This window comes from Nicotiana tomentosiformis, chromosome 1 (genome assembly GCF_000390325.3).
Source record: "Nicotiana tomentosiformis chromosome 1, ASM39032v3, whole genome shotgun sequence".
Taxonomy (NCBI): Eukaryota; Viridiplantae; Streptophyta; class Magnoliopsida; order Solanales; family Solanaceae; genus Nicotiana; species Nicotiana tomentosiformis.
The window spans coordinates 46727711-46752484 of NC_090812.1; the positions used below are offsets into that span (position 1 = coordinate 46727711).

General features: G+C 40.3%; 2 protein-coding genes and 1 long non-coding RNA gene across 4 annotated transcripts; 2 read left to right on the forward strand and 1 right to left on the reverse strand.

The window, feature by feature from the left end:
- The first annotated feature begins 7007 nt into the window (after positions 1–7007).
- On the forward strand, positions 7008–11079 carry LOC108947872 (uncharacterized). Its single transcript, XR_011410171.1, has 2 exons — positions 7008–7142; positions 7262–11079. It is a non-coding gene; the product is annotated as an uncharacterized lncRNA (long non-coding RNA).
- On the reverse strand, positions 8926–12748 carry LOC104112325 (uncharacterized). 2 transcript variants are annotated; one of them, XM_009622215.4, is made up of 5 exons: positions 12667–12722; positions 12476–12561; positions 12172–12273; positions 10058–12016; positions 8926–9466 (listed from the first exon to the last, which is right to left on the reverse strand). In XM_009622215.4, exons 4-5 carry the CDS (start codon positions 11985–11987, stop codon positions 9330–9332), a joined length of 2067 nt encoding a protein of 688 aa, XP_009620510.1. In that variant the 5' UTR covers positions 11988–12016; positions 12172–12273; positions 12476–12561; positions 12667–12722; the 3' UTR covers positions 8926–9329. The 2 variants fall into 2 exon arrangements, with proteins under 2 accessions (XP_009620510.1, XP_070038076.1); XM_070181975.1 differs by having other exon boundaries at positions 12476–12748.
- A 28-nt stretch (positions 12749–12776) lies between these two features.
- LOC104112337 (uncharacterized) lies at positions 12777–16514 on the forward strand. Its single transcript, XM_009622227.2, has 8 exons — positions 12777–12925; positions 14013–14224; positions 14404–14671; positions 14878–15428; positions 15542–15673; positions 15733–15791; positions 15906–16077; positions 16294–16514. The coding sequence occupies exons 1-8, from the start codon at positions 12777–12779 to the stop codon at positions 16512–16514; spliced, it is 1764 nt and encodes a 587-aa protein (XP_009620522.2).
- The last annotated feature ends 8260 nt before the right edge of the window (positions 16515–24774 follow it).

Consider the following 24774-nt stretch of genomic DNA (forward strand, 5'->3'; position numbering starts at 1 on the left):
GCGATAGTGTGCATCGCGTTCGCGAGGCCACTATCGCGTTCGCGAAGGGTACTGGCTGCCAAGCCTTCCCGTTCGCGAGACGTTGCTCGCGTTCGCGATGGTTACGCTCCCCTGGCATTCGCGTTCGCGAGACGTTGCTCGCGTTCACGATGAAAGAACGACCAACCCTCCCCCAAGTCCCCAAGTGCTTCTCTTTCGCGATGAGCAGGTCGCGTTCCCGAAGGGTAAATCCCCCATCACTTCGTATTCGCGACCAGGCCTTCGCGTTCGCGATGAAAGATTCTCAGCCTCACCGGATTACTCTTCGCGTTCGCGAGAGTACCTTCGCGAACGCGAAGAAGGACATGCCAGAACACAGATTCTGCAGAAAAACCAGATTTCCAAAGTCCAAAACATCCCGTGGCCTATCCGAAACTCACCCGAGCCCTCGGGGCTCCAAACCAAACATGCACATAAGTCTAAAAATATCATACGAATTTGCTCGCGCGATCAAATCGCCAAAATAACACCTAAAACTCTAAATTTAGCACCAATTCAAATGAAATTCTCAAGAACACTTTAAAATCCATAACTTCTCAACTGGATGTCCGAATCACGTCAAATCAACTCCGTTTCTCACCAAATTGGCCGAAGTCAACTAAAATTAACTTTAAGGTAATAATTCTTATTTTCATTAGTTTTCAACATAAAAGCTTTCTGGAAACCTGCCTAGACTGCGCACGCAAATTGAGGAGGGTAAAAATGATATTGTAAAGGCTTAAGAGCACCGATTCGAGTTCTAAAATATAAGATGACCTTTTGGGTCATCACATTCTCCACCTCTAAAACAACCGTTCATCCTCGAACGGACATAGAAAAATACCTGGGCTGGTGAAAAGGTGGGGATATCTACTTCACATATTGGACTCGGACTCCCAAGTAGCTGCCTCAATAGGCTGACCTCTCCACTGCACTCGAACTGAAGGGTAACTCTTTGACCTCAACTGACGAACCTGCCGGTCTAGAATGGCCATCGGTTCCTCCTCGTAAGTCAAATCCCTGTCCAACTGGACAGAGCTAAAATCTAATACGTGGGACGGGTCACCATGATATTTCTGGAGCATAGACACATGGAATACCGGATGAACTGAGGATAACCCTGGAGGCAACGCAAGTCGATAAGCTACCTCCCCCACACTCTCGAGGATCTCAAATGACTGATATACCTAGGGCTCAACTTGCCCTTCTTCCCAAATCTCATAACACCCTTCATGGGCGATACCCGAAGCAATATTCTTTCTCCAACCATGAATACAATATTACGAACTTTACGGTCATCATAACTCTTTTGCCTGGACTGAGCTGTACGAAGTCGATCCTGTATAATCTTGACCTTGTCCAAGGCCTTCTGAACTAAATCTGTACCCAATAACCGCGCCTCCCCAGGCTCGAACCACCCAACTGGCGATCTACACCACCTACCATATAATGCCTCATAGAGAGCCATCTAAATGTTCGACTGGTAGCTGTTATTGTAGGCAAACTCTTCTAACAGCAAAAACTGATCCCAAGAACCTCCAAAGTCAATAACACAGGCGCAGAGCATATCCTCCAAGATCTGAATAGTACGCTTGGACTGCCCGTCTGTCTGAGGATGAAATGCTGTGCTCAACTCAACCCGCATACCCAACTCACGCTGAACTGCCCTCCAAAAGTGCGAGGTAAACTGTGTACCTCGATCAGAAATGATAGACATGGGCACACCGTGAAGACGGACGATCTCACGAATATAAATCTCTGCCAATCGCTTCGAGGAATAGGTAACTGCCACAAGAATGAAATGAGCTGACTTAGTCAGCCTGTCCATAATAACCCAAACTGCATCGAACCTTCTCTGAGTCCGTGGGAGTCCAACAACAAAGTCCATAGTGATATGCTCCCACTTTCACTCGGGAATATCTAACCTCTGAAGTAAATCACCAGGTCTATGATGCTCACACTTCACCTGCTGGCAATTTAGGCATCGAGTTACATAGACAACTATGTCCTTCTTCATTCGCCTCCACCAATAATGCTGCCTCAAGTCTTGATACATCTTGGTGGCGCCCGGATGAATAGAATACCGGGAACTATGGGACTCCTCAAGGATTAACTCACGAAGTCCATCCACATTAGGCACACAAATACGACCCTGCATCCTCAAAACTCCGTCATCTCCAACAGTAACCTGCTTGGCATCACCGTGCCGCACTGTGTCTCTAAAGACAAGTAAATGAGGATTGTCATCTTGCCGATCTCTGATACGCTCAAATAAAGAAGACCGAGCAACTGTACAAGCTAGAACACGGTTGGGCTCAGAAACATCTAACTTCACGAATTGGTTGGCCAAGGCCTAAACATCCAATGCAAGCAGTCTCTCACCAACTGGAATATATGCAAAGCTACCCATACTGACTGACTTTCTACTTAAAGCATCGGCCACCACATTGGCCTTCCCGGTATGATACAATATAGTGATATCATAGTCTTTCAATAGCTCCAGCCACCTCCTCTGCCTCAAATTGAGTTCCTTCTGCTTGAACAAATACTGCAAGCTCCGATGATCACTGGATACCTCACATGGCACGCCATAAAGATAGTGCCTCCAAATCCTCAGCGCGTGAACAATGGCTGCCAGCTCTAGATCATGAACATGGTAATTCTTCTCGTGAACCTTCAGCTGCCGTGATGCATATGCAATAACCTTGCCACCCTGCATCAATACTGCACCCAGACCAATACGAGATGCGTCACAATATATTATATAAGATCCTGAACCTGTGGGTAACACCAATACCAGTGCCGTAGTCAAGGATGTCTTGAGCTACTGAAAGCTTGCTTCACACTCGTCTGACCACCTGAACGGGGCACCCTTCTGGGTCAATCTGGTCAACGGGGCTACTATAGATGAAAACCCCTCCATAAATCGATGGTAATGGCCTGCCAAACCTAGAAAACTACGAATCTCTGTAGCTGATGTGGGTCTATGACAGTTTTGGACTGCCTCAATCTTCTTAGGATCCACCTGAATACCCTTTGCTGACACAACGTGACCCAAGAAAGCAACTGATCTCAACCAAAACTCGCATTTTGAGAATTTAGCATATAACTGGTTGTCTTTCAGAGTCTGAAGAATGATCCGAAGATGCTGCTCATGCTCCTCTTGACTATGGGAGTAAATCAAGATATCATCAATAAACACAACCACAAAGGAATCCAAGTAGGGTTTGAACACCCAGTTTATCAAATCCATGAAGGCTGCTGGGGTATTTGTCAGCCCAAATAACATCACTAAAAACTCATAATGCCCATACCGAGTTCGAAAAGCTGTCTTAGGAACATCGGATGCCCTAATCCTCAACTAATGGTAGCCAGATCTCAAATCAATTTTTGAAAACACCTTGGCACCTTGAAGCTGATCAAATAAATCATCAATCCTCGGCAAATGGATTTTTATTCTTGATGGTGACTTTGTTTAACTGTCGATAATCTATACACATCCTCATCGATCCATCTTTCTTCTTCACAAACAACACAGGTGCACCCCAGGGCGAGACACTAGGTCTAATGAAGCCCTTATCAAGCAAATCTTGCAACTGCTCCTTCAATTCTTTCAACTATAGCGGGGCCATGCAATATGGCGGAATAGAAATAGGCTGAGTGCCCGGAGCCAAATCAATGCAGAAATTAATATCCCTGTCGGTTGGCATCCCCGGCAGGTCTGCAGGAAACACCTCTGGAAACTCACGAACAACCGGAACCGAATCTATGGAAGGAACCTCCGCACTAGAATTGCGGACATAAGCCAAATAAGCTAGACACCCCTTCTCGACCATATGCCGAGCCTTTACGTAAGAGATAACCCTGCTGGTAGAATGGCCGAGATTCCCTCTCCACTCTAATCGAGGCAACCCCTACAAGGCTAAGGTCACCGTCTTGGCGTGATAATCTAATATAGCATGATAAGATGACAGCCAATCCATACCCAGTATGACATCAAAATCAACCATGTCGAGAAGTAGAAGATCTACATGAGTCTCAAGACTCCCAATGGTGACCACACATGAACGATAAACACGACCTACAATAATAGCATCTCCCACTGGCGTGGAAACATATACATGAGCACTCAAGGAATCACGGGGTACAACCAAATAGGAAGCAAAATAGGATGACACATAGGAGTAAGTAGATCCCGGATCAAATAGAACTGAAGCATCTCTACTGCAAACTGAAACAGTACCTATGATAACAACGTCAGATGACTTAGCCTCAGGCCTGGCTGGGAAAGCATAACACCGGGGCTGGCCCCCACCACCCTGAACTACGTCCCTGGGATGGCCTCTAGCTGGCTGGTCTTTACCTCTAACGACCTGACCTCCACCTCTAACTGTCTGGCCCCTACCTCTGGCTGCCTGACCCCTGCCTCTGGCTGGCTGAGTAGGTGGTGCAGCAACTGGTGCCGGAACCATGGCACGAGAACTCTGATGCTGTGTGCTGCCGTTGCCCGAGGGCAAAATCTGGCAATGTGCCTCGGATCACCACAAGTATAACATAACCTCGGCTGCTGTGATTGCTGACCCTGAAACTGACCCTGTCGACCTGAATAACCACCCTGATAACTCTGGAGTGGAGGTGCACAAATAGGAGCTGGTGGTGCACTGTAGGCTAGCTGGTCGGAATAATGCATCTGAGGGCCACGACCACCTGAGGCACCGTGGGATGCCCGGAGCGATGAATGAAATGGCCTGGGAGGATAGCCTCTACCAAAAGTACTCCTGCCTCTAGATGAGGCACTGCTGAACTCACAGGAATGACGAGGCCTCTTGTCAGACCCCTGACCTCCCTGAGTAATTACCATCTCGACTCATCTGGCGACATTAGCAGCCGCCTGAAAAGAAATCTCACTCCCAATCTCCTTAGCTATCTGCAATCTGATAGGCTGAGCAAGTCCATCAATAAACCTCCTCACCCTCTCTCTCTCTCTCGGTGGGAAGTAGAAGAATGGCATGACAGGCCAAATCTACAAAATGGGTCTTATACTGAGTAACCGTCATACCGCCCTGCTGGAGACGCTCAAACTGACGGCGACGCTCCTCCCTCAATATGATAGGCAGAAACTTCTCTATGAAGAGCTGAGAGAACTGGTCCCAAGTAAGAGCAGGCGACCCAGCAGCTCAGCCAGTCGGATTAGTTCAGCCGGTTATTGCGGCACAGGTCGGAGATGGGCCAGCTATGTCTTCTGAGGCTTTATGGAGATTGGACAGGTTTACCAAGCTCTTTCCTGTTCACTTCAGTGGTGCCCCTTCAGAGGACCCCCAGGAGTATCTTGACAGCTGTCATGAGGTTCTACGGAACATGGGTATAGTGGAGAACTTCGTCGAGGTTAGGCTCGACACTTACCAGTACATGGGGTTAGTTGTACTTATGCTGCACTCTGCACTTTCTGTGCAGATTTTGATACCGGCTCTGGTTGATCGAGATTTTGCTATTGGTCCGCTGTCCGGAGACTCAAGGTAGATCTGTCGGCGTCCACAGACCTTGAAGTCCCCGTCTATCATTTCTGTTCTACTATTTCTTTTATTCAGATAGTTGTATTTCTTTCAGACTATTACTTGTAGTAAATTCTAGAATGCTCGTGAATTGTGACTCCAGATCCGGGTGGTAGTAATTAATACAGTTTTTATGATATTTCGCACTTATTATATTTTATTTTAGTTAATTATTGTTACTTAATGAATGAAAATAAGAAATTGGTTTAATGATTCTCTAACGTTGGCTTGCCTGGCAAGTGAAATATTAGGCGCCATCATGGTCCTGTCGGTAAAAAATTTCGGGTCGTGACAGTTATACTCCCAAAACCAGAAGCTTCGATGTATAACGCATCTTTTTAATGCGCTATGTCCCTTTCACGTCCCTCTTTCTTCTTTGTGGAAAACGCTGATAAGACGAATCTAATGTACAAAAAGAGAAGCAGAGTTTTGGGCAATGCAATGGTTAAAAGCTAGATGTGAAGTTGATTTTGGCCTTGAGGTCCAAGGTTCAATTCCTTCCACCAACAATTTCTTGTTTTCCTATTTCTTTTCATTTGTCATTTCTTTTCATTATTTGGTTAAAGTATTTATAATTTTTTTCAAATTAGAATTATGGATATTCTAAATACAAAATAACAACTATTAAAAATATTGGTAGATTTTTTAACGAAATAATAAAAGGCTTCTCTTTTTTTTTTTTTTTTACTTTAAATAAATTCAAAAATCATAATTTTCTAATAAATATGAAATTATTTTAATTACATTAAAAAATAATTATAAATATTTGAACCAAATAATGAAAAGAAATAGGAAAATATAATGTTGTCGGTGGAAGGAATTGAAACTTGAATCTTAAGGCCAAAACCAACTTTACATCTAGTCTTTAACCATTGCCCCACCCAACACTCTGCTTCACTCTTTGTGCATTAAATTTGTTTTATCAGCGTTTCCCAGAAAGAAGAAAGAGGGACGTGAAAGGGACATAGCGCATTAAAAAGATGCGTTATTCATTGAAGCTTCTGGTTTATAGCGCGCTTATTTAGACCCCGTTTGGATTAGCTGATTGTAAATAGCTGATAAGCTTGTAGTGCTGAATTTTTTTTTAAGTGCTGAAACTGATTTTTAAAATAAGCATTTACGTGTTTGGATAGAAGTGCTGAAATTGATAATAAGCAGTTGATGTGTTTGATTAAAAAGTGCTGATAAGCTATTTTTTGTTAAAATAACTAAAATACCCTTGAATGTTTTTCAAAAAATTATAAATTATAAATTTCTTTGTAAAGAAAAGAATTAATAACGAATATGGAATGAAGAGAAAGTCAAGAAATTTATTTTGAAATAAGTATTTTGTGAATTAGAAAATATTATTAAGGATAAACTAGTAAAAGTATTGGTTAAACTAAAAGTGCTTATAAACTGAAAAGTCAAACACCCTGTTGGTGCGCTATACTTATCCGTTTTTTTGGTTCTTCCAAATCATATTTTGGTTCTGGACTCCTTCAGCTAAGAATTAAAAAGCTTCTACTCTTCGAGATTGCTGCTTGCTTTGTTTGTTTGATCTGGACTATTTTCGTGCATTTTGGTTTAAAGGTTTGAGCTTTATTTCACGGATTCTTGATTTTCTGGGACTAATTTTATTGCTATAACGTTTCTCCTTCTCAAATTTATGTTTTTTTTTTTTCCTATCGTGATGTTATGATATGAACTAGCGTCTGATTAGGGTATCACGTCCTTCTGGATTTTGTTTCCTCAAGTGGAATGTTAGTTTCAGAAAATCTTTCCGACTTGATTCTGCCTCCAACTCCTTTAAAACAAAGAAGATAGTGCTGTGTGTGCGCGCGCAACAAGTAAGGCCGTTCTTGTGATCTTCATACTCAGAGAGTATAAAATTAGAGGCTAATTTGAACATTTCAGGATACACAAGTTTATCAAAGAGTCGCATGATGATCCTATTTCAAAATTTGAGTAACTCAATAAACGCTTTTCGACTTTTTAGGAAGAACTAATTTTTAAAAAGCATGAGATCTATATACATGACAATTCTAGTAAGATAAAGGTTTACATCTACTTTTTTTTCTTCAAGGAGTCTTACATGAAATAGAATCCTAATTCTTTAAAAGACGAGTTTGAAGCAAATGATGTAGTTTCAACTTCTGACGAGCTGGTTTAGTTTTAGGGATTGTTACACAAATAGCCCGTCAGATTCAATCTTTACTTTTTCTAGCCGGTATACATAAATTATACATTGATTATATATAATTATGTATATATTATACATCCGCCGGCTATTTGAGTTAATTTGTCTTAGTTTTATTTACTTTTCTGTTTGTCAAACATTCACTTAAACATATGGCTACAAAAGCTAACTTCATCAGCGAAATATCCATCCAAGATGCAATGGAACTTGAAGGTTTGTATTGTGCGATTGTGGCAGATTCTGGATCACGAGAAGCCAGACAATCTATTCTCGCTTGAATTGTTTCTGCATGATAAAAAGTATCTTTTAATCCTTTCTGCTAGATGTAGTTGATGGTGGACCATTTTAAGCAAGGTCCCAAGGAGCAGGCTAGACTTCTCATGTACTCAGTTTGCTTTAAAAGGTCAATTTCTTCACCATCAAATGAATCTAACAAAAAGGATTATACGATACCTTTTCATCTCGCATAAGCAAGTCAAGCGAGAATGGATTGTCTGGCTTCTCGCGATTTGGAATCAGCCACAATCACGCAACACGAACCTTCAAATTCCGTTGCATTTATGTAATGGATATTTCACTGATGAAGTCAGTTTCTGTAGTCATATTTCGAGGTGAATATTTGACAAATTAATACAGAAAAGTAAACCAACTCATCAGTAGTTGAAATAGAATCATTTGCTTCAAACTCGTCATTTAAATAATTAGAATTCTATTTAACGAAAGACTCATTGAAAAAAAAAACATAAATGTAAATATTATCTTTTTAGAATGGTCATATATATAGGACTCATGTTTTCCAAAAATGCTTCTTCCTAAACAAACAGAAAAGCGTTCATTCAGTGTGGACTCTTCCTTTTCCTTTTAAGTCCAATCACACATCCACAGAAGAATATAAAAGGTAAGGATAAAGGGGAGGGCAATGTGTGTGCATTTCTTTTTTATGTCAATATCTTATCTCCGTAGATTCATTTTGCTCTAGCATTTCTTACAGTTCTATACAAAATGATATTTACGTTAATATGGTAGTTGATCTCTTCTTCATGCACCTTAAGGATAACTGATATATGCAGCTCAAGGAGCACAACGCTAATATGATGTGCCATTTTCGTTCTCTTTGCTAGAAAGCAAATGGAAGGCACACCGAATCAGGAGACAAGTCTAAGGAGGCATCAATGATACTTTTAGAACCAAAAACCTTTTTGCACTCACAAAACACTCATAACTTTTTAAAACTACAACTGTCCAACTTTTTTCTCGAAAGCAAAAAATTTCTCCAAAATTGTCTGAATGGCTCCTAAATACTTCCTGCAAGCTGAATGAGGGAGCTCAATTGCCTCTTAGAACCCTTTCAAATCTTACACAATTCAGGGTTGTAAATCTAATCTGACAAATGGGGATCAATGAGGAGCCTCTGAATGCCGCTGTTCTGAACTGCCAGTCCCTTCCCTATATGAGACACTAGGGTGGCATATATTACACAAAACAAGTAACAATAATGAATATCTTAGACCGCAACCATGTTATTTGTTGATCGGGTTGGATCAGAATGTCTTGTAAAATGTGGATAATTTGGAAACTAGTTAAGGAAGCTCCGAATCTGATGCATGGCCAGATGATCTCCTTGTTCTTGGGCTGTTCATCAGCATTAGCTGACTTTCAGAATTCTGCCTTATAGTGCGTATTTGTGGAGGTCTTATCGACCGTCCCCTTGGTGTTCCTGGAACAATGATCTCATGATGATGCTTGAGACAATGAAAAGCAATATGGAAACTGCATAATTGGAATCGTTCTCTTTTTCTTTTGTAGCTTGCACTAATAGTTTTGGATAAGGGAAGTGAAGATGCTGGCTGACTACTCTACAATCATTTCACAGGGTATGACATACATCAATTTGTAGGTTGTTCTCTTAGAATCATTCTTGTTCTGGCAATACTCTGTTACTGAAGTTCATAAGTGGATGCTGTGGTTGCTCATATCTTATGGTACTGCTAAGAATCCTAACAGATTTATATCTATGTAAAGGATCAAAGATGATATCATTTTAACTATGATATAAGAAATTTTTAACATGATTACTTTACATCTACCATACTCCTCATCAGGTTTTAGCGAATGAAAACTTATTTTGGGGATTTGTTGCTTGTAAGGAGCAAATAACAATAAAAATAGGATTATATGCTGTTACCAGTGTCGAAGAGTTTCTGTTAGGCAGTCGACTTTCTTTAAAATTTAGGAACAAGTTAAAGTAGCCTTTAAGAAAAGGAAGATTAAAGCTACATGATATAGGTTTTGAGCCAAGAAATCCTACCTGGTTGCTTGCTCACTTTGATATCTGCAGGTTTCCTAATTGAAAGTCTCTTGCTCAAAATCTCAGGAGATGCAATATTCTTCTTTTCGGTTGGTGATGGAAGCGGATCATCTGCTGTTACAGGGTCATCCCCACATGCTGAAGCTCCATCACTTCCTGATTCAGAATTTATGTCTCTGTGACTTGTGCTCGACTTTTCTTTCTCAGTCACCCTGTATGCAAACATCTGGAATGGTATCTGTGTGACAGGCTGAGGATCAGATTCAGAATTTCCTAAAAAGGGGAAGCTCCTTAAGATGGCAGCTTCAATCTCGCCGTAGTCTACTGGTGGCAATGGTGAATCTTGTTGGCCGTGTTCAGGATTCATCACCAAGAATCTCTTTACGTAGCGGAGAACCCTGCAAATGGATGAGAAACTTGGTCGCTGATATGGATCAGTATGCCAACACTTCTTTGTCAAGCTTGTCACATATTTTGGTGAGTGAAATGGGAATAATGGCCTCTCTCCTGCCCTTATATTTCTACTCATTTTGTCTCCTTGTAGATGGCTATCTTCAAATGGAACTTTCCCTGTTAATACCTCAAAACATATCATCCCAAAACTGTACACATCAGACTTCTCAGTATACTTGATGCTCCCTCCATCCCCCGTCTGCTCTTGTTCAGCTAGGACTTCTGGGGCAAACCAAATGAAGGGGAGCGTCCCATTATTTTGACTCACATGAGCTTTCTGAGGAAGCTTGATAGAACAAGATGAGCCAAATCCACAAACCTTTGCATGTAAGTACCCTTCTGTAGTTATGTTCCTCGCCTTGACAAGGATGTTGGAAGGACTCAGTTCACCATGATATACTTTCTTTGAGTGGAGGTATTCCATGCCTCTTGCAATCTGAAGCAGTAAATCAATTGCAACTGGTAGAGAAAATGGTACGCGCTTTCTTGGTCCACAGATCTCTTTGATGTAACTAGATAAATCTTTGTTCATAAGTTCCATGATTAAGAAACACTCTCTCTTTTCATCATCAGTAAAACCACAGGAGATGTGCATTATATTTGGATGAGAGAGGCACAGTTCTTGAGTGATCTCTGGAATCAGGGGCTTAATATCTCCAAACAAATGCCTTAAACAGAAGGTTTCCCCCAACCATTGGATCTCCTTGTATTGGCTTCCACTACCTAACCGCCTTCTTACCTGGTAATCCTTTGAATTTACAAGAACTGAGCTAGGTAAGAGTTTATGCTCATTCTCTGTCTCCGTCTCGTTTAAGTTCCTCAAGAGGACATCAGCTACTCGTAGCTCATGCTTTGTCAAAGTACATGAACCTGAATTCTTCTTCTTCCCGCGAATTTTATTCTGCAATATCCACTTGTCTTCATTCCAAACTAAGCTTACCCTTTCGCAGAACTTTTGGGAAACCAGATACTGCTTTCCGAATTTCCATTGGAAAATTCTTGGGTCTTTACACTCTTTCTGATATTTCATTGAGTAAATGAATCTCTTCTTCTGTATCTCATCATGGTTACTACCTGAAATCTCTCCTGCTATTTCTATGGCCTCAATGACAATTGGCACGCAACAGAGCAAATTGTGGATGTGAAATTCAACCGAATCCGTATTCTTGTAAAGAACTATGGCTTTTGCCCAGAAATCCTTCATTTCGAGAGATTGCTTGATGTACTGCTCTGCTTCTTTGAATACCCTGAGAAGCTCTTTTAAGGGGTTCTCAATAATTTTCCATTTGATATTCTTCTCTTCAAACCTCAAGTTCTGTTTCATGGTTTCTGCAATTGTCTTGTAGGCACATTTTAGCATATCCACCAACAAGCAACATTGTTTCTGATTTATTTGTATGTCATCTTTGAAAACCATTAGAGCTTTAAGACTCCCAATTACCTCTCCTATCTGCCTGAATTCCTCCAGCGCCGGCATGCTTGGACATATATAAAGCAGAGATTGATCTGGTCATTAGCATATCAATCAATCAGTCAACTACATCTCAGTTACGAGTATCACTCTGGTAATAAAGAATTATAAATTATTGCCTCAACATATGAATATCACATGTATTTCGGGGGAAAAGGGGAAAAAGAAACAGCTACATGGAATAGCTTACCAAGAATTTGAAATGGGGTTCCGACAAACCTATGGGAGATCTAAGTTACCCTTGATTAAACATCAAATTCCAAATTGCATCGTCGAGTTCTTGAATCACCACCTGAGGAACCGTAGGCCAAAAAATAGATATCAAACCTCCCTAAAGATAAAAGGGGAAAAGATGGCGATCTTGAAATGTATACCAGCAGCAGTATATTTTTTAAGAAAGCTATAGAGCAAACATGAAAATATTAGTAAAACGTTAAAGGTTAATTGAAAATGAGCCTCAAACAATTTATAATTGGTTGCAATAAACGACTTACTCTACTAGTGGCTTGGCTTCGTCATGCTCTTTTCTCACGTTATTTCTCCCAATGCAATAAGGAATCTTGTAAACCTTTATGAATATCTGTCTTCGCAAGGCAATTAAACTTGTTACCAAAATTGAAAAATTGGAAATTGTAAAGGTTTTGTATTGGATTTAATTTGAGCTTTCAGCAAGCAAATTTGATACCAGAATGAAGAACTTGATTGCATAGCTATGACAATGAGATCACGGGGCGGCAATCAAGCTCTCTTAGAATTTTCAGAAATATTGCAGAAACTAAGAAAATAAAGTAAGAAATGGTTTTGAAAGAGGAACTTGTTGATGGCCCAACACTTGGCAGATTCTCTACTAGTTTTTGCTTGTGCCAAAATGCACGTTTTAGGCCGGCAAAGCTGTATATTCCATTACGTGCCGTTGACATTTTCGAGTTTGTAATATGTGAAAGGTATCATTTTCTATATCGTTAATCGCAATACCTCTTTCAACAATCTTAGAACTTATCGACACCTATAATTAATTCATCTAAAAGCTTTTTAAAGTTTGTTTCTTTGCAAGCTCAAAGATAATAACAACCGTACTAGGATACCGAGAGAAAAAAAATGAAAAGGAGGGAAAGAAAAAGGGGATAGGTAATGTTAAAACGCAAAAAATTAACGCATGCAAATGGCATTTTAAACGGTTTTATCTCCCAAATGACAGAAAGGTAGATGAAGGATTTTATGTTTGAGGACAAGGGGGTTGAGGAGTTTCACTGCTTCAACTTAATATTGTGACAATAGGCATAACTTAATATAAGTAAGTATTTCGGATAAATTCAAATATATTGTTAGTTCCTCTGAGTAAAATGGAATCATATGAATGATTCGCATAGATATAACTTATTTGAGATTGATGCATAGTCGATTGGTTGTTTATATTATTCGAGTATAAGAAAGTAAATGCTTTTGCTTCTGTTGCTCAAGAGGTAGATCCACCCATACCAATTCTAAACATTAGGTTATGTAATAGGGTTTTTTTTTCGTTCCTATACACTAATTGAAACTTTATTACCAAAAATGTCCACGTTTAGTTATTTATCCGACCTAAACAAGTTTTATCTACAAAATATATGCATTTATTTAAACTAGAATCCTTTTTGCAGTAGCCTTCCTTTTTTAGACGCGGGATTTTGGGATCGCGTAGGATTCTTCAGAGATTTTACTGACGCAATCATCGCACATTAATCAAGTCAATGTATTTGTAGAATCCTGCTATTACGCCGATTTTCTCTGATTATCATCGCACCATAATCAAGTTCTATTCTCTGGTTTTCTATGTTTCCTCTAGTTTTCCATAAGCGAAGGTTTTGAAATTTTTTTTGCAAATAATTATCTACAATTGTATTGAATTTCGCGATATAATGTCAAAATTAGTGATTATGCTTCAGCTAAATGGTCACTGGAATAGTATTGGGAGATACAAAGATTTTAATGTTGATGGAATTGTAGTCAACAAGGATTCAAATTATAGTCAATTGAATTCTGCAATTGCAGAGCATCTAATGATCGATACCTCAAAAAATTCATCGAAATCAAATACACTATCAACGAACGCTGTCCTCCAATGGAAATTTGGAACAATTTGGGAGTTCGAGTATACATGGAGACGAAAAAGGAAAACAAAAGCTTAGGAATGTATCCGCTGTGTATAACAGTGCGTGATTTCGATTTGGAATGCAATATCTCTAATTCGAGCACAATTGCAGGTTTACTCTGTTTTTTCAGTGGTGATATTTTTTTTACAACATATATACAATGATACTACATAACAAATGTAGTTCAACTGTTATGTCTATTGAAGTATTCAATTTCACGTGTTCTATAATTTTACTACAACCTATCTACAATGTAGGTCTGAATTGTAGATACTTTTAATTGAGTGCAGGTTTATCTGATTATCGTATGTCTAACGTGGTTCAATTGTCAAGCAATTGTGACAAAATTGGAGAAGTATCAAGAACAATGAAGTTGATTGATAGGCCAACATCTCCGGCGATTGTGCAATATGAAAGTATTATCATAACAAAACATACGTCAAATGTTATTGAAGTAGGCCAAGTCTACCAAGACAAGCAAATAATTGTCAGTGCAATGAAGCACTATTCTGTCATGAATAGGTTTCAATTTAGGGTGAAAAGGTCTAGCGCAAGAAGGTAAGAACGGTTCAATTGTCAAATTCATATTTTTGTTTAATTTGTAATTTTTTTGTCTAATTTGTAGTTTCTTTGTATATAAATTTTATATAATTTGTAATTTTTTTGTATATAAATTGTTTAATATAAGATTTTTGTGCTTAAGCAGCCTCTTATTTTGTAGCTATATTTTTCATCATATTTTTTAAATTATTTTTATTCTGTAGCTACTGTCTCGTATGTGTTGGGGACAATTATACATGGCACTTCAAGTCCACCAGCATAAACGAATCAGCATTGTTCAAGATTCGAAAATTCAACAGCTTGCACACATGCTCTTTGATGGACAATACATACATACAATGCAGACCTACTGCCATGGTAGTTGGTAGCATGGTTATACCAAAATATGCGGATCCTAAGACAATATACACACCAAAAGACATACAAACTAATATGTTGTCAGAATATGGTATGAACTTAACATACATGCAAGCTTGTAGAGCAAAGGAAAAGACTTTGGAATTTTTGAGAGGTCATCCTGCTGATTCCTACAGTCGCTTGCCAAGTTATTTGTATATTCTGGAGAAGACTTATCCAGGGTCGGTAGTTAAATTGCAAAAGACTGAAGATGATTGTTTCTTGTACGCATTTATTGCACTTAGTACGTCCATCAAGGGCTGGGAGTATTGTAGGCCAGTTGTAGTAGTTGATGGCACCTTCTTGAAGTCAGCATATATGGGAATAATGTTAACAACTAGCACAATGGATGCAGCAGGTATTGTAGATTAATTGTAGAAATATTGTTATAAAGTTATTTTTCAGTATGTATTTTTATACTCTCAAGTTTTATTACAGAAATTGAATTTCTTTTTGCTACCTGTGTAATAGGTAGCATATTACCACTGGCATACGCTGTTTTTGATTTAGAAAATGACGCATCATGGACGTGGTTTTTTGAACAATTCAAACATGCGTATGGTGAAAAACCAAATATGTGGGTTGTTTCGGACCAGAATGAGAGTATCTTGAAGGCAACATCTACTGTTTATACCGGCATGCCATATTATGCTTGCATGTAGCATATCTGGACAAATGTAAGGTCAAAGTTCAAGAAGGGTCATCTAAAGTTAAGCGAATTGTACTTTGCCACGGCACGATCATACATGCTTGATGAATTTAATGAAAGAATGTCACAGATTGAAAAGATCGACACGTGTGTTAAAGCATACCTATACGATATTGGCTATCACAGATGGTCTCGGGTACATGCTACGGTGAACAGAACATGGACGGTGATATCAAATATTGCAGAGCCATTGAATGGGTAACAAAAGATGCAAGAGAACTGCCCGTAGTAGAACTATTAGAGTACATGAGGACTCTTTTTGAACGTTGGACTAATGAAAAGTTATTGAAAGCAAAGGGTACGTTCACATACCTTGGAAAAAAATACAACAAAGAGTTGGAGGACAACAGGACATTATCGCAGAAGATGAGAGTAAGCTATAGCCAGTAACATCAGATTATTGATTCCATCAAACTAAATATATACTGTTAATTGTAGATAAAGTATTGTATAATTGTAGTTATTTTGTATATGTTGCTGACAACTTGTTGTGTGTTTGTAATGAAATTGTAAGTGAGGGCTTCCACAGATGACATCCATATTGTGATAGATGGTGTGGAGCGCTTCATTGTTTGCCTTCAAAACAAAAGATGTAGTTGTGGACAATTCCAGCTTGATGAACTTCCTTGTGCACATGCTTTGGCGGCTTTGAGGCACAGGAACAAGTCTTATGAAAACTATTGTTCTCCTTATTACACGAGGGAAAGCCTTTTGCATACTATAAACTACCAGTAGACCCGCTGCCTGACGAAAGCAAATGGAATGTGCCACAACATATAGCTGAAGAAGTTGTAATGCCACCTACTGGGAAAAGACAGCCAGGGAGACCTCAAAAATAAAGATACAAACCATATGATGAAGTAAATGCAAAGAAGTACAAGGTTTCATGTGGCAACTACAAACTAGAAGGGCATAACAAAAGATCTTGTAAGAATGCTCCCAAAAGGAAATAAAAATTGATACAGTCACAAAAATTATTTTTCCTGAGTACTGTTGAAGATAATCTGTAGTTTAAGATATGGAGTTATATTTGTTCTCTTCTGGAGAATTATAGTTGAGGTGTAATTGTGTTGCTAATTTGAATAAAGACTGTCTCCTATAATGAAATATTTATAACTCTTAATGCAATTAATTTGTAGTTGTTTTGTTCAGTTACTGAGTTTATTTATTTCAGCCTTTCCTAACAACACTGCTTAAAATTGAATGGAATATGTATTTTTTGTATATTAGTTGTAGACATAATTGTAGTTAAACTATAAAGAAATTATATGCTAACAATATCGAGATCAAGTACTAACAACTTTCAACCAAAAAGAAAACCACAGATGTTTTCTATTCTAAGTAGTAGACTTCTGGACAAAATAACAAAACAAAAGGTAAAACAATTGTAGCACAAATCTGCTATAAATAAATTGCAGCTGACTTGTTCTTAGTTAACAATTTATCTACAACTTTACTACAAACCAGCTACAACTAAACAATTTAACTACAATTTTTCTACAGAAAAGGGCAACTAATTCTTCTTTTTTCGGACTTGTGTTCTCTCGTTCACAGTTGGTGCACCTTTTCTTCTTGCTAATCTTCCAGTCACCTCACTTTCACTAATTGCACCAAGCTCTTGCTTTTTCCTAGCATAATCCCAAAGTAGCGCTCCATAGCGTCTGCGGTGTTGATCAATAGCAGAAAGGTCTTCCTTTGAAATCGCTAGCTCTCCAATGCTGACATATTCTGCAAATTCCGCCACGTATACACCACAATCATTGCAAAAAAAAAAATTAGGGAAAAAGATTTAGCATTCATTGTAAAATAAAATCTGTTAAATAGATAGAAGGAAAAGCAGCCTTTTCATACAGTGATCCCTTTTTTTGCTGGGGTATCTCACCGACCAACCACTGAATGTCAAGAGGGTCAGTAACACCTTTTTTAATATATGCCTTTGTGTTCTTGTAGTTGATGTCTGGACGCTTGCCATTGAAGCCGGTGCATGACAAGTAGAGGGGGATCATAACCGCAAACCTGTTGACAACAGATTCAACAAGGTTGTGATTTCGTGAAGAGACCATAAAATCATAAACATATAGAACCCTCTCGGTAATGTCAAACACAACCAACAACCAATAAAATTTCTCCACAATATTTATGGGCATAATCACAAAATCAACTTTATCCCATGCAACATTTGCAAGTAACCTGTACCCCAATATGTATTCTGATACGACGTCTTGGGGTTTGACAACAACAAACTTCTTATCGGCAGGAGCATTAATGTACCTCTGATAAATTTGTTCAATTCTAGTCTTGAACATACTGTCAGTGGTTGTAAACCGTATTTTGTTTTGAGGACCATACTTTCCTCTTTTCCTCAAATAGTATAAAATAACATCAATGTGCTACAAAAAAATAGATTTCATTATTTGTCAATACTTCATACAATTTAACTATAATTTTTAAACAAAAAAACTACAGACTTCTTAAATTACAGAATACTATAGCTAATCATTAAATTTTGTCAGGGTATGTGTTTACCGTGTCATTGAGGACTTGCCCGGGATGTGCCAAAGTATAAAGCCACTCCTTTTTATCAACTTTCTCCACTCCAAGATCATACCACGGCTTGAGCTGGTTATCTTTTAAAGAATAAGGTGCCTTACTCCTATTTAAACACATAACAATTACAATTAATATGTAGTTTCAACTAGAAATCCAAAAATTGAATGCACTCGAAAATATAAAAAAATTGTATAATCTAACCTCTTTGAAACTGTATCAGTACCAAAGTATAACCACTTATTGAATTCTTCTAATAAGTCAGGATCAACATCGTCACCAATAACCCTAGTAAATGGATGCTTGATGAGGAAAATTGGAGGTCCAACAGAAGTGCTTCTCCCAAAACTATAAAAAGGGAGAAATGGGGATCTGGCATGCTTTTGTAATGACCCAGCCGATCGTTTTGAGAGTTATAGCCCCGATCCCCTTTTTACTGCTCTCCCCATATCTTTTTCTGCTTATGTGACTTGCCGGGAGGTTGTTGTTGTGGTTTCTGAGTTAATTGGGATACTTAGTTTTAAGTCTTAGGATTTTGACCATAGTTGGAACTGTGTAAATACGACTCCAGAATGGAGTTTTGTCGGTTCCGTTAGCTCCGTTGGGTGATTTTGGACTTAGGGGCGTGTCCGGATTGTGTTTTGGAGGTCTGTAGCCGATTTAGGCTTGAAATGGTGAAAGTCGAATTTTTGGAGATTTTGACCGGAAGTGAAATTCCGATTCCGGAAGTTGGAATAGGCCCGTAATGTTGAATATGACTTGTGTGCAAAATTTGGGGTCAATCAAATGTGATTTGATAGGTTTCGGCATCGGTTGTAGAAGTTTGAAGTTTTAAGTTCATTAAGCTTGAATTGGTGTGCGATTCATATTTTTTGTTGTTGTTTGATGTGATTTGAGAGCTCGACCAAGTTCGTATGGTGTTTTAGGACTTGATGGTATCTTTGGTTGAGGTCCCGGGGGCCTCGGGTGTGTTTCGGGGTGAGTTTTGAGCGTGTCCGGGCATTTCAACACTCTGATGTTGTTTTGGTACTTTTGGAAGTACGGGCCGCACATTTTGGAGTGCTGAGGCACAAGAAAAAGTGCCGAGGCAGAGGAAAAATGCGGACAACAGAGGAAAAGTGCGGACCACACAATTCTTCTTGCGGCCGCACTTCAGGGTGTTCTGCAGGTTCTCTAGTTCGACTTCGGAAGCTTATATCTTTTGATCCACAAGGAATTTGGAGATGATTCAAAAATAAAAGATGTAGCCCTTCGTGTCTAGTTTCCAGTAAGGTAGAGAAATCATTATTTAGACATTTGTACAGAAAGTTATGGCCATTGTACTAAAGCCTAGTAGGGCATAATTTGCTGAAGTGCGGCCGCAGGACTTGGGATGTGCGACCACACTTGAAAATATGTGGTCAGCACTTTGGAAGGTAGCTTTGGTACTATATAAATGAGGGTTAGGGTATTATTTCACATTTTGGACTTTGGGAGCTCGGTTTGTGATGATATTTCGTGGGTTTTTCAAAAAAATCATCGAGGTAAGTGATTCCAATTCAGATTTGGTTAATATACATGAATATATCACTGATTTCATCATTTAATTAGTACTTTGAGATGAAAATTTGGAAACAATTGTAGAAATTTCATAAACTATAAATTGGGGATTTGAAGGTTGAGTTGTGATCGAAATTGGCTAATTTTGGTATGGTTGGACTCGTGAGTGAATGTGTGTTCATATTTTGTGACTTTCACCCGATTCCGAGATATGGGCCCTAGGAAGCATTCTGGAACAATTTTCTAATTTCTTGCTTTAACTTTGATTTCATTAATTAGATTAGTTTCTTATAGTTGTATTTATGGTATATAATTGATTTTGGCTAGCTTTGGGCCATTCAGAGTCGGATATTCGTGGAAAAGACATTGTTACCGATTGATTGAGCTTGGTTCGAGGTAAGTGGCTTGCCTAACCTTATGTGAGAAAAATCCCCTTAGGTTTTGGTACTGTTGTGATATGTGAGCACCGTGTACGTGAGGTGACGAGTACGTACACGGGCTATTTGTTGTAAAACCCGATTTATTTTACTGAGAAGCAACCTGTTTTTCCTTTAATTTGTGTTATACCATTTAAATGAGTATAAGTCTATTTTTCATTCTTAATTGGGCTATTCCAATATGTGTAGTTATCCTGTTTAGTCTAATATTGCATGTCTACGTGCTTTAACTGCTTATATGAACTCTGTGAAGCATGCCTAGTTGATTTCCTGCTTTTTCCTTGTTCTTTATCAGTATAACTGTAGAAATCTTGCTGTTAACTGTTGTATTTATCGGTTTGAGCTGTGTGTTTACTTTTGAGACTACGAGGCCGTTCCTCGGGAGTTCTCCCTACATATTTTCTTTTGAAACTATGAGGCGGTTCCTCGGGAGTTCTCCCTGCATACTTACTTTTGAGACTACGAGGCGGTTCCTTGGGAGTTCTCCCTGCACACTTACTTTTGAGACTACGAGGCGGTACCTCGGGAGTTCTCCCTGTATATTTACTTTTGAGACTACGAGGCGGTATCTCGGGAGTTCTCCCCGTATATTTACTTTTGAGACTACGAGGCGGTACCTCGGGAGTTCTCCCTACATATTTATTTTAGGACTACGAGACGGTATCTCGGGAGATCCCCTGTTGTTTACCCTTGTGTGTTGTACTGTTGCCTTGCTGTGTTTCTTTTTGTTAAATTCTAGTCTCTTATTATACTGTATATTCTCCTGCCTTGTTTATTATTTGCCAGTGGGCCTGACCTGACCTCGTCACTACTCGACCGGGGTTAGGCTTGGCACTTACTGGGTACCATTATGGTGTACTCATTCTACTCTTCTGCACATATTTTGTGTGCATATCCAGGTGCTTCTTATCAGCCCCGCTACTAGCTGAGAGTGCTTGCTATTATACAAAGACTTCAAGGTATATCTGCCGTGTTCACAGACCTCAGAGTCCCCCTCTATTCTCTCCTATGTCATTTACCTTCCGTACTTCTTTTGTTAGACTCTGGTTTATAGAGATACTAGTTTCCTTCTGTAGCTTGTGACTTATGATGTTCTGGGTTTTGGGGAATACTGTGTATTACTAGAATGTTGGTTATTGTAAATGCCGAGCGGCATTGTTATCAGTTATTTAGTTATCTGTTGCAGATAGTTGTTAAGTTTTACTTCCATTTTTGTTATTTTTGCAATTGTTTAGGCTTACCTAGTCGTAGAGACTAGGTGTCGTCACAACGACTTAGAGAGGGAGTTTTTTGTCATGACAAGTGGTATTAAAGCTCTAGGTTCATAGGTGTCGTGAGTCACAAGCCAGTTTATTAAAGTCTCGCAGACCGGTACAGAGATGTCTGTACTTATCTTCGGGAGGCTATGGAACTGTTAGGAAAAATTACACTTCTTTGATTCCTTGTCGTGCGTAATTGTTAACTTCGAAATTCTAAACTTTTGTATTCTATTCTCTTACAGATGGTGAGGACACGTACAAGCGGATCTAATGACCAGGCACCCGAGCCCCCTTGCTAGATCCGCGAGAGGCCAGGGTAGAGGCCAAGGACGTCCATGCGGTGCAGCCAGAGCACCCGCACGAGCTGCGACAGAGGAGCTCCCAGTAGCTCCAGCTGGAGGGCAGGCACCTGAGGTACCTGTTGCTGCACCAGCCCTCCAGGAGACTCTAGCCTAGTTTTTGAGCTTGTTCAGCACCTTGGCTCAGGCTCGATTGATTCCACTTGTTCCTGGCACATCTCAGGCTGGGGGAGGAGCACAGACTCCAGTCGCTGGTTCTCCAGAGCAGCAGATTCAGGTTGACCAGGTTCTGAAGATTTTTTTGATGCAGCCAGTAGCTCCAGCTCAGCCCGAGGTTAGAGCAGTAGTTTCTGAGGCGGAGCAGGTCAGACTTGAGAGGTACAAGAAGTACCACCCTCCTACCTTCAGTGGATTGGCGTCAGAGGATGCCAGGCTTTTCTGGAGGAGTGTCACCATATTCTCCGCACTATGGGTGTAGCGGAGTCGAGTGGGGTTTCTTTTACTGCATTCCAGCTTAGAGGAGCAGCCTATCAGTGGTGGCATTCTTATGAGTTGAGTAGTCCGGCTGAGGCATCTTCACTTACATGGACTTAGTTCTCGGACATGTTCTTGAGGGAGTATGTTCCCAGAGTCTCAGAGATGCATGGCACGCGGAGTTTGAGCAGTTGCTCCAGGGTGCTATGACTATGTCAGAGTATGCAGTTCGCTTCAGTGATTTGGCCCGACATACACCCGCCTTGGTTGCCACAGTTTGAGAGAGGGTTCGTCGGTTTATTGAGGGACTCCACCCCAATATCAGGCTTAACATGGCCCGGGAGTTGGAGATGGATATTTCTTACTAGCAGGTTGTGAGTATTGCTAGGATATTGGAGGGTATGCTTGCTCGGGAGAGAGAGGAGAGAGAGAGGCCAAGAGGTCTCGAGAGTCTGGCACTTACAGTGGCACTCGTGCCCCAGCTGCAGTTCGCCATGGTAGGGGCAATTGGAGTCGCCCCATTCATTCAGCTCTTCCAGCTACCAGTGGTATTCCGGTCCCTTCTAGGCCCTAGGAGCCTTATTATGCATCGACAGTGTCTAGTGTGCCTCCTGCACGGGGTGTTTTTAGTGGTCAGTCCAGCAGACCTGGCTTGAGCCAGTCACAGCAGCCACGCTCTCTAAGAGCTTATTTTGAGTGTGGCGACACCCGCCATATGATGAGGGATTGCCCCAGACTTAGGAGGGGTGCACCTCCACGGACTTCTCAACCACCGCGTGCTCTACCGGGTCCTCAGGCTATGATCCAGCACCAGCTACTGCCTCACCTGCTCAGCTAGCTCGAGGTGGAGGACGGGGAGGTCGAGGTCGCCCAAGAGGGATAGGCCAGGCCGAATATTATGCTCTTCTAGCTCGTACAAAGGTAGTTGCTTCCGACTCTGTCATTACAGGTATTGTTCCGGTCTGTCATAGAGATGCGTTAGTTTTATTTGATCCAGGCTCCACTTATTCCTATGTGTCCTCTTATTTTGCCCCGCATTTAGGTGTATCTCGGGACTCCTTGAGTTCCCATGTTTATGTGTCTACTCCTATGGGAGATTCTCTTATTGTGGACCGCGTGTATCAATCGTGTTTGAATGTCTTAGTGGTTTTGAGACTAGAGCCGATTTATTAATGCTCAGTATGGTAGATTTTGATATTATTTTAGGCATGGACTGGTTTTCGCCCCATTATGCTATTCTTGATTGTCACGCTAAGACCGTGATGCTGGCTATGCCAGGATTACCTCGATTAGAGTAGAGAGGTACCTTAGAGTATACTCCCAACAGAGATATTTCGTTTCTTAAAGCTCAACGAATGGATGAGAAGGGGTGTGACGCGTATCTAGCTTATGTGAGAGATGTCAGTATTGATACCCCTACAGTTGAGTCAGTCCCAGTAGTGAGGGATTTTCCAAATGTTTTTCTAGATGATCTTTAGGGCATACCGCCCGACAGAGATATTGATTTTGGCATTGATTTGTTGCCGGGCACTTAGCCTATCTCTATTCCTCCATATCGTATGGCTCATCCTGAGTTGAAAGAGTTGAAGGAATAGTTACAGTAATTTCTTTATAAGGGCTTCGTTTGTCCCAGTGTGTCACCTTGGGGTGCTCCGGTCATGTTTGTGAAGAAAAAGGATGGTTCTATGCGTATGTGCATTGATTATCGCCAGTTGAACAAAGTTACAGTGAAGAACAAGTATCCTTTGCCTCGTATTGATGACCTATTTGATCAGTTACAAGGTGCCAGAGTGTTTTCCAAGATTGACTTACATTCAGGCTATCATCAGTTGAAGATTCGGGAACAGATATCCCGAAGACTGCTTTCAGGACTCAGTATGGTCACTACGAGTTTCTTGTGATGTCATTTGGCCTGACCAACGCCCCAATAACATTTATTCACTTGATGCACAGTGTGTTCCGACCCTATCCTGACTCATTCATCATTGTGTTTATTGACAACATTCTGGTGTACTCCCAAACTCGGGAGGATCATGAGCAACACCTGATGATTGTGCTTCAGACCTTGAGAGAAAAGAAGTTATATGCAAAATTTTCAAAGTGTGAGTTTTGGCTAGACTTAGTGGCATTCTTGGGTCATGTAGCATCTAGTGGTGGGATCCAGGTGGATCCGAAGAAGGTTGAAGCAGTGAAGAGTTGGCCCAGACCGTCATCAGCCACAGAGAGCCAGAGTTTTCTTGGTTTGGCAGGGTATTACCGTCATTTTATAGAGGGAGTCTCATCTATTGTAGCACCTATGACCAGGCTGACCCAGAAGGGTGCTCCGTTCAGGTGGACATAGGAGTGTGAGGATAGCTTTCAGAAGCTCAAGACAGCTTTGACTATAGCCCAAGTATTGGTATTGCCTATAGGTTCAGGGTCTTATATTGTATATTGTGAT

Excerpts from the sequence above, each read along its gene's own strand:
- LOC104112325 (XM_070181975.1), bottom strand. The coding sequence starts at position 11,987 with ATGCCGGCGCTGGAGGAATTCAGGCAGATAGGAGAGGTAATTGGGAGT. Across the intron at positions 9,467-10,057 it reads CAAAGTGAGCAAGCAACCAG|GAACACCAAGGGGACGGTCG; the intron begins GTAGGATTTCTT and ends TCATTGTTCCAG.
- LOC104112337 (XM_009622227.2), top strand. The coding sequence starts at position 12,777 with ATGGTTTTGAAAGAGGAACTTGTTGATGGCCCAACACTTGGCAGATTC. Across the intron at positions 14,225-14,403 it reads TAATTCGAGCACAATTGCAG|GTTTATCTGATTATCGTATG; the intron begins GTTTACTCTGTT and ends AATTGAGTGCAG. Across the intron at positions 15,674-15,732 it reads TGTTTCGGACCAGAATGAGA|CATATCTGGACAAATGTAAG; the intron begins GTATCTTGAAGG and ends GCTTGCATGTAG.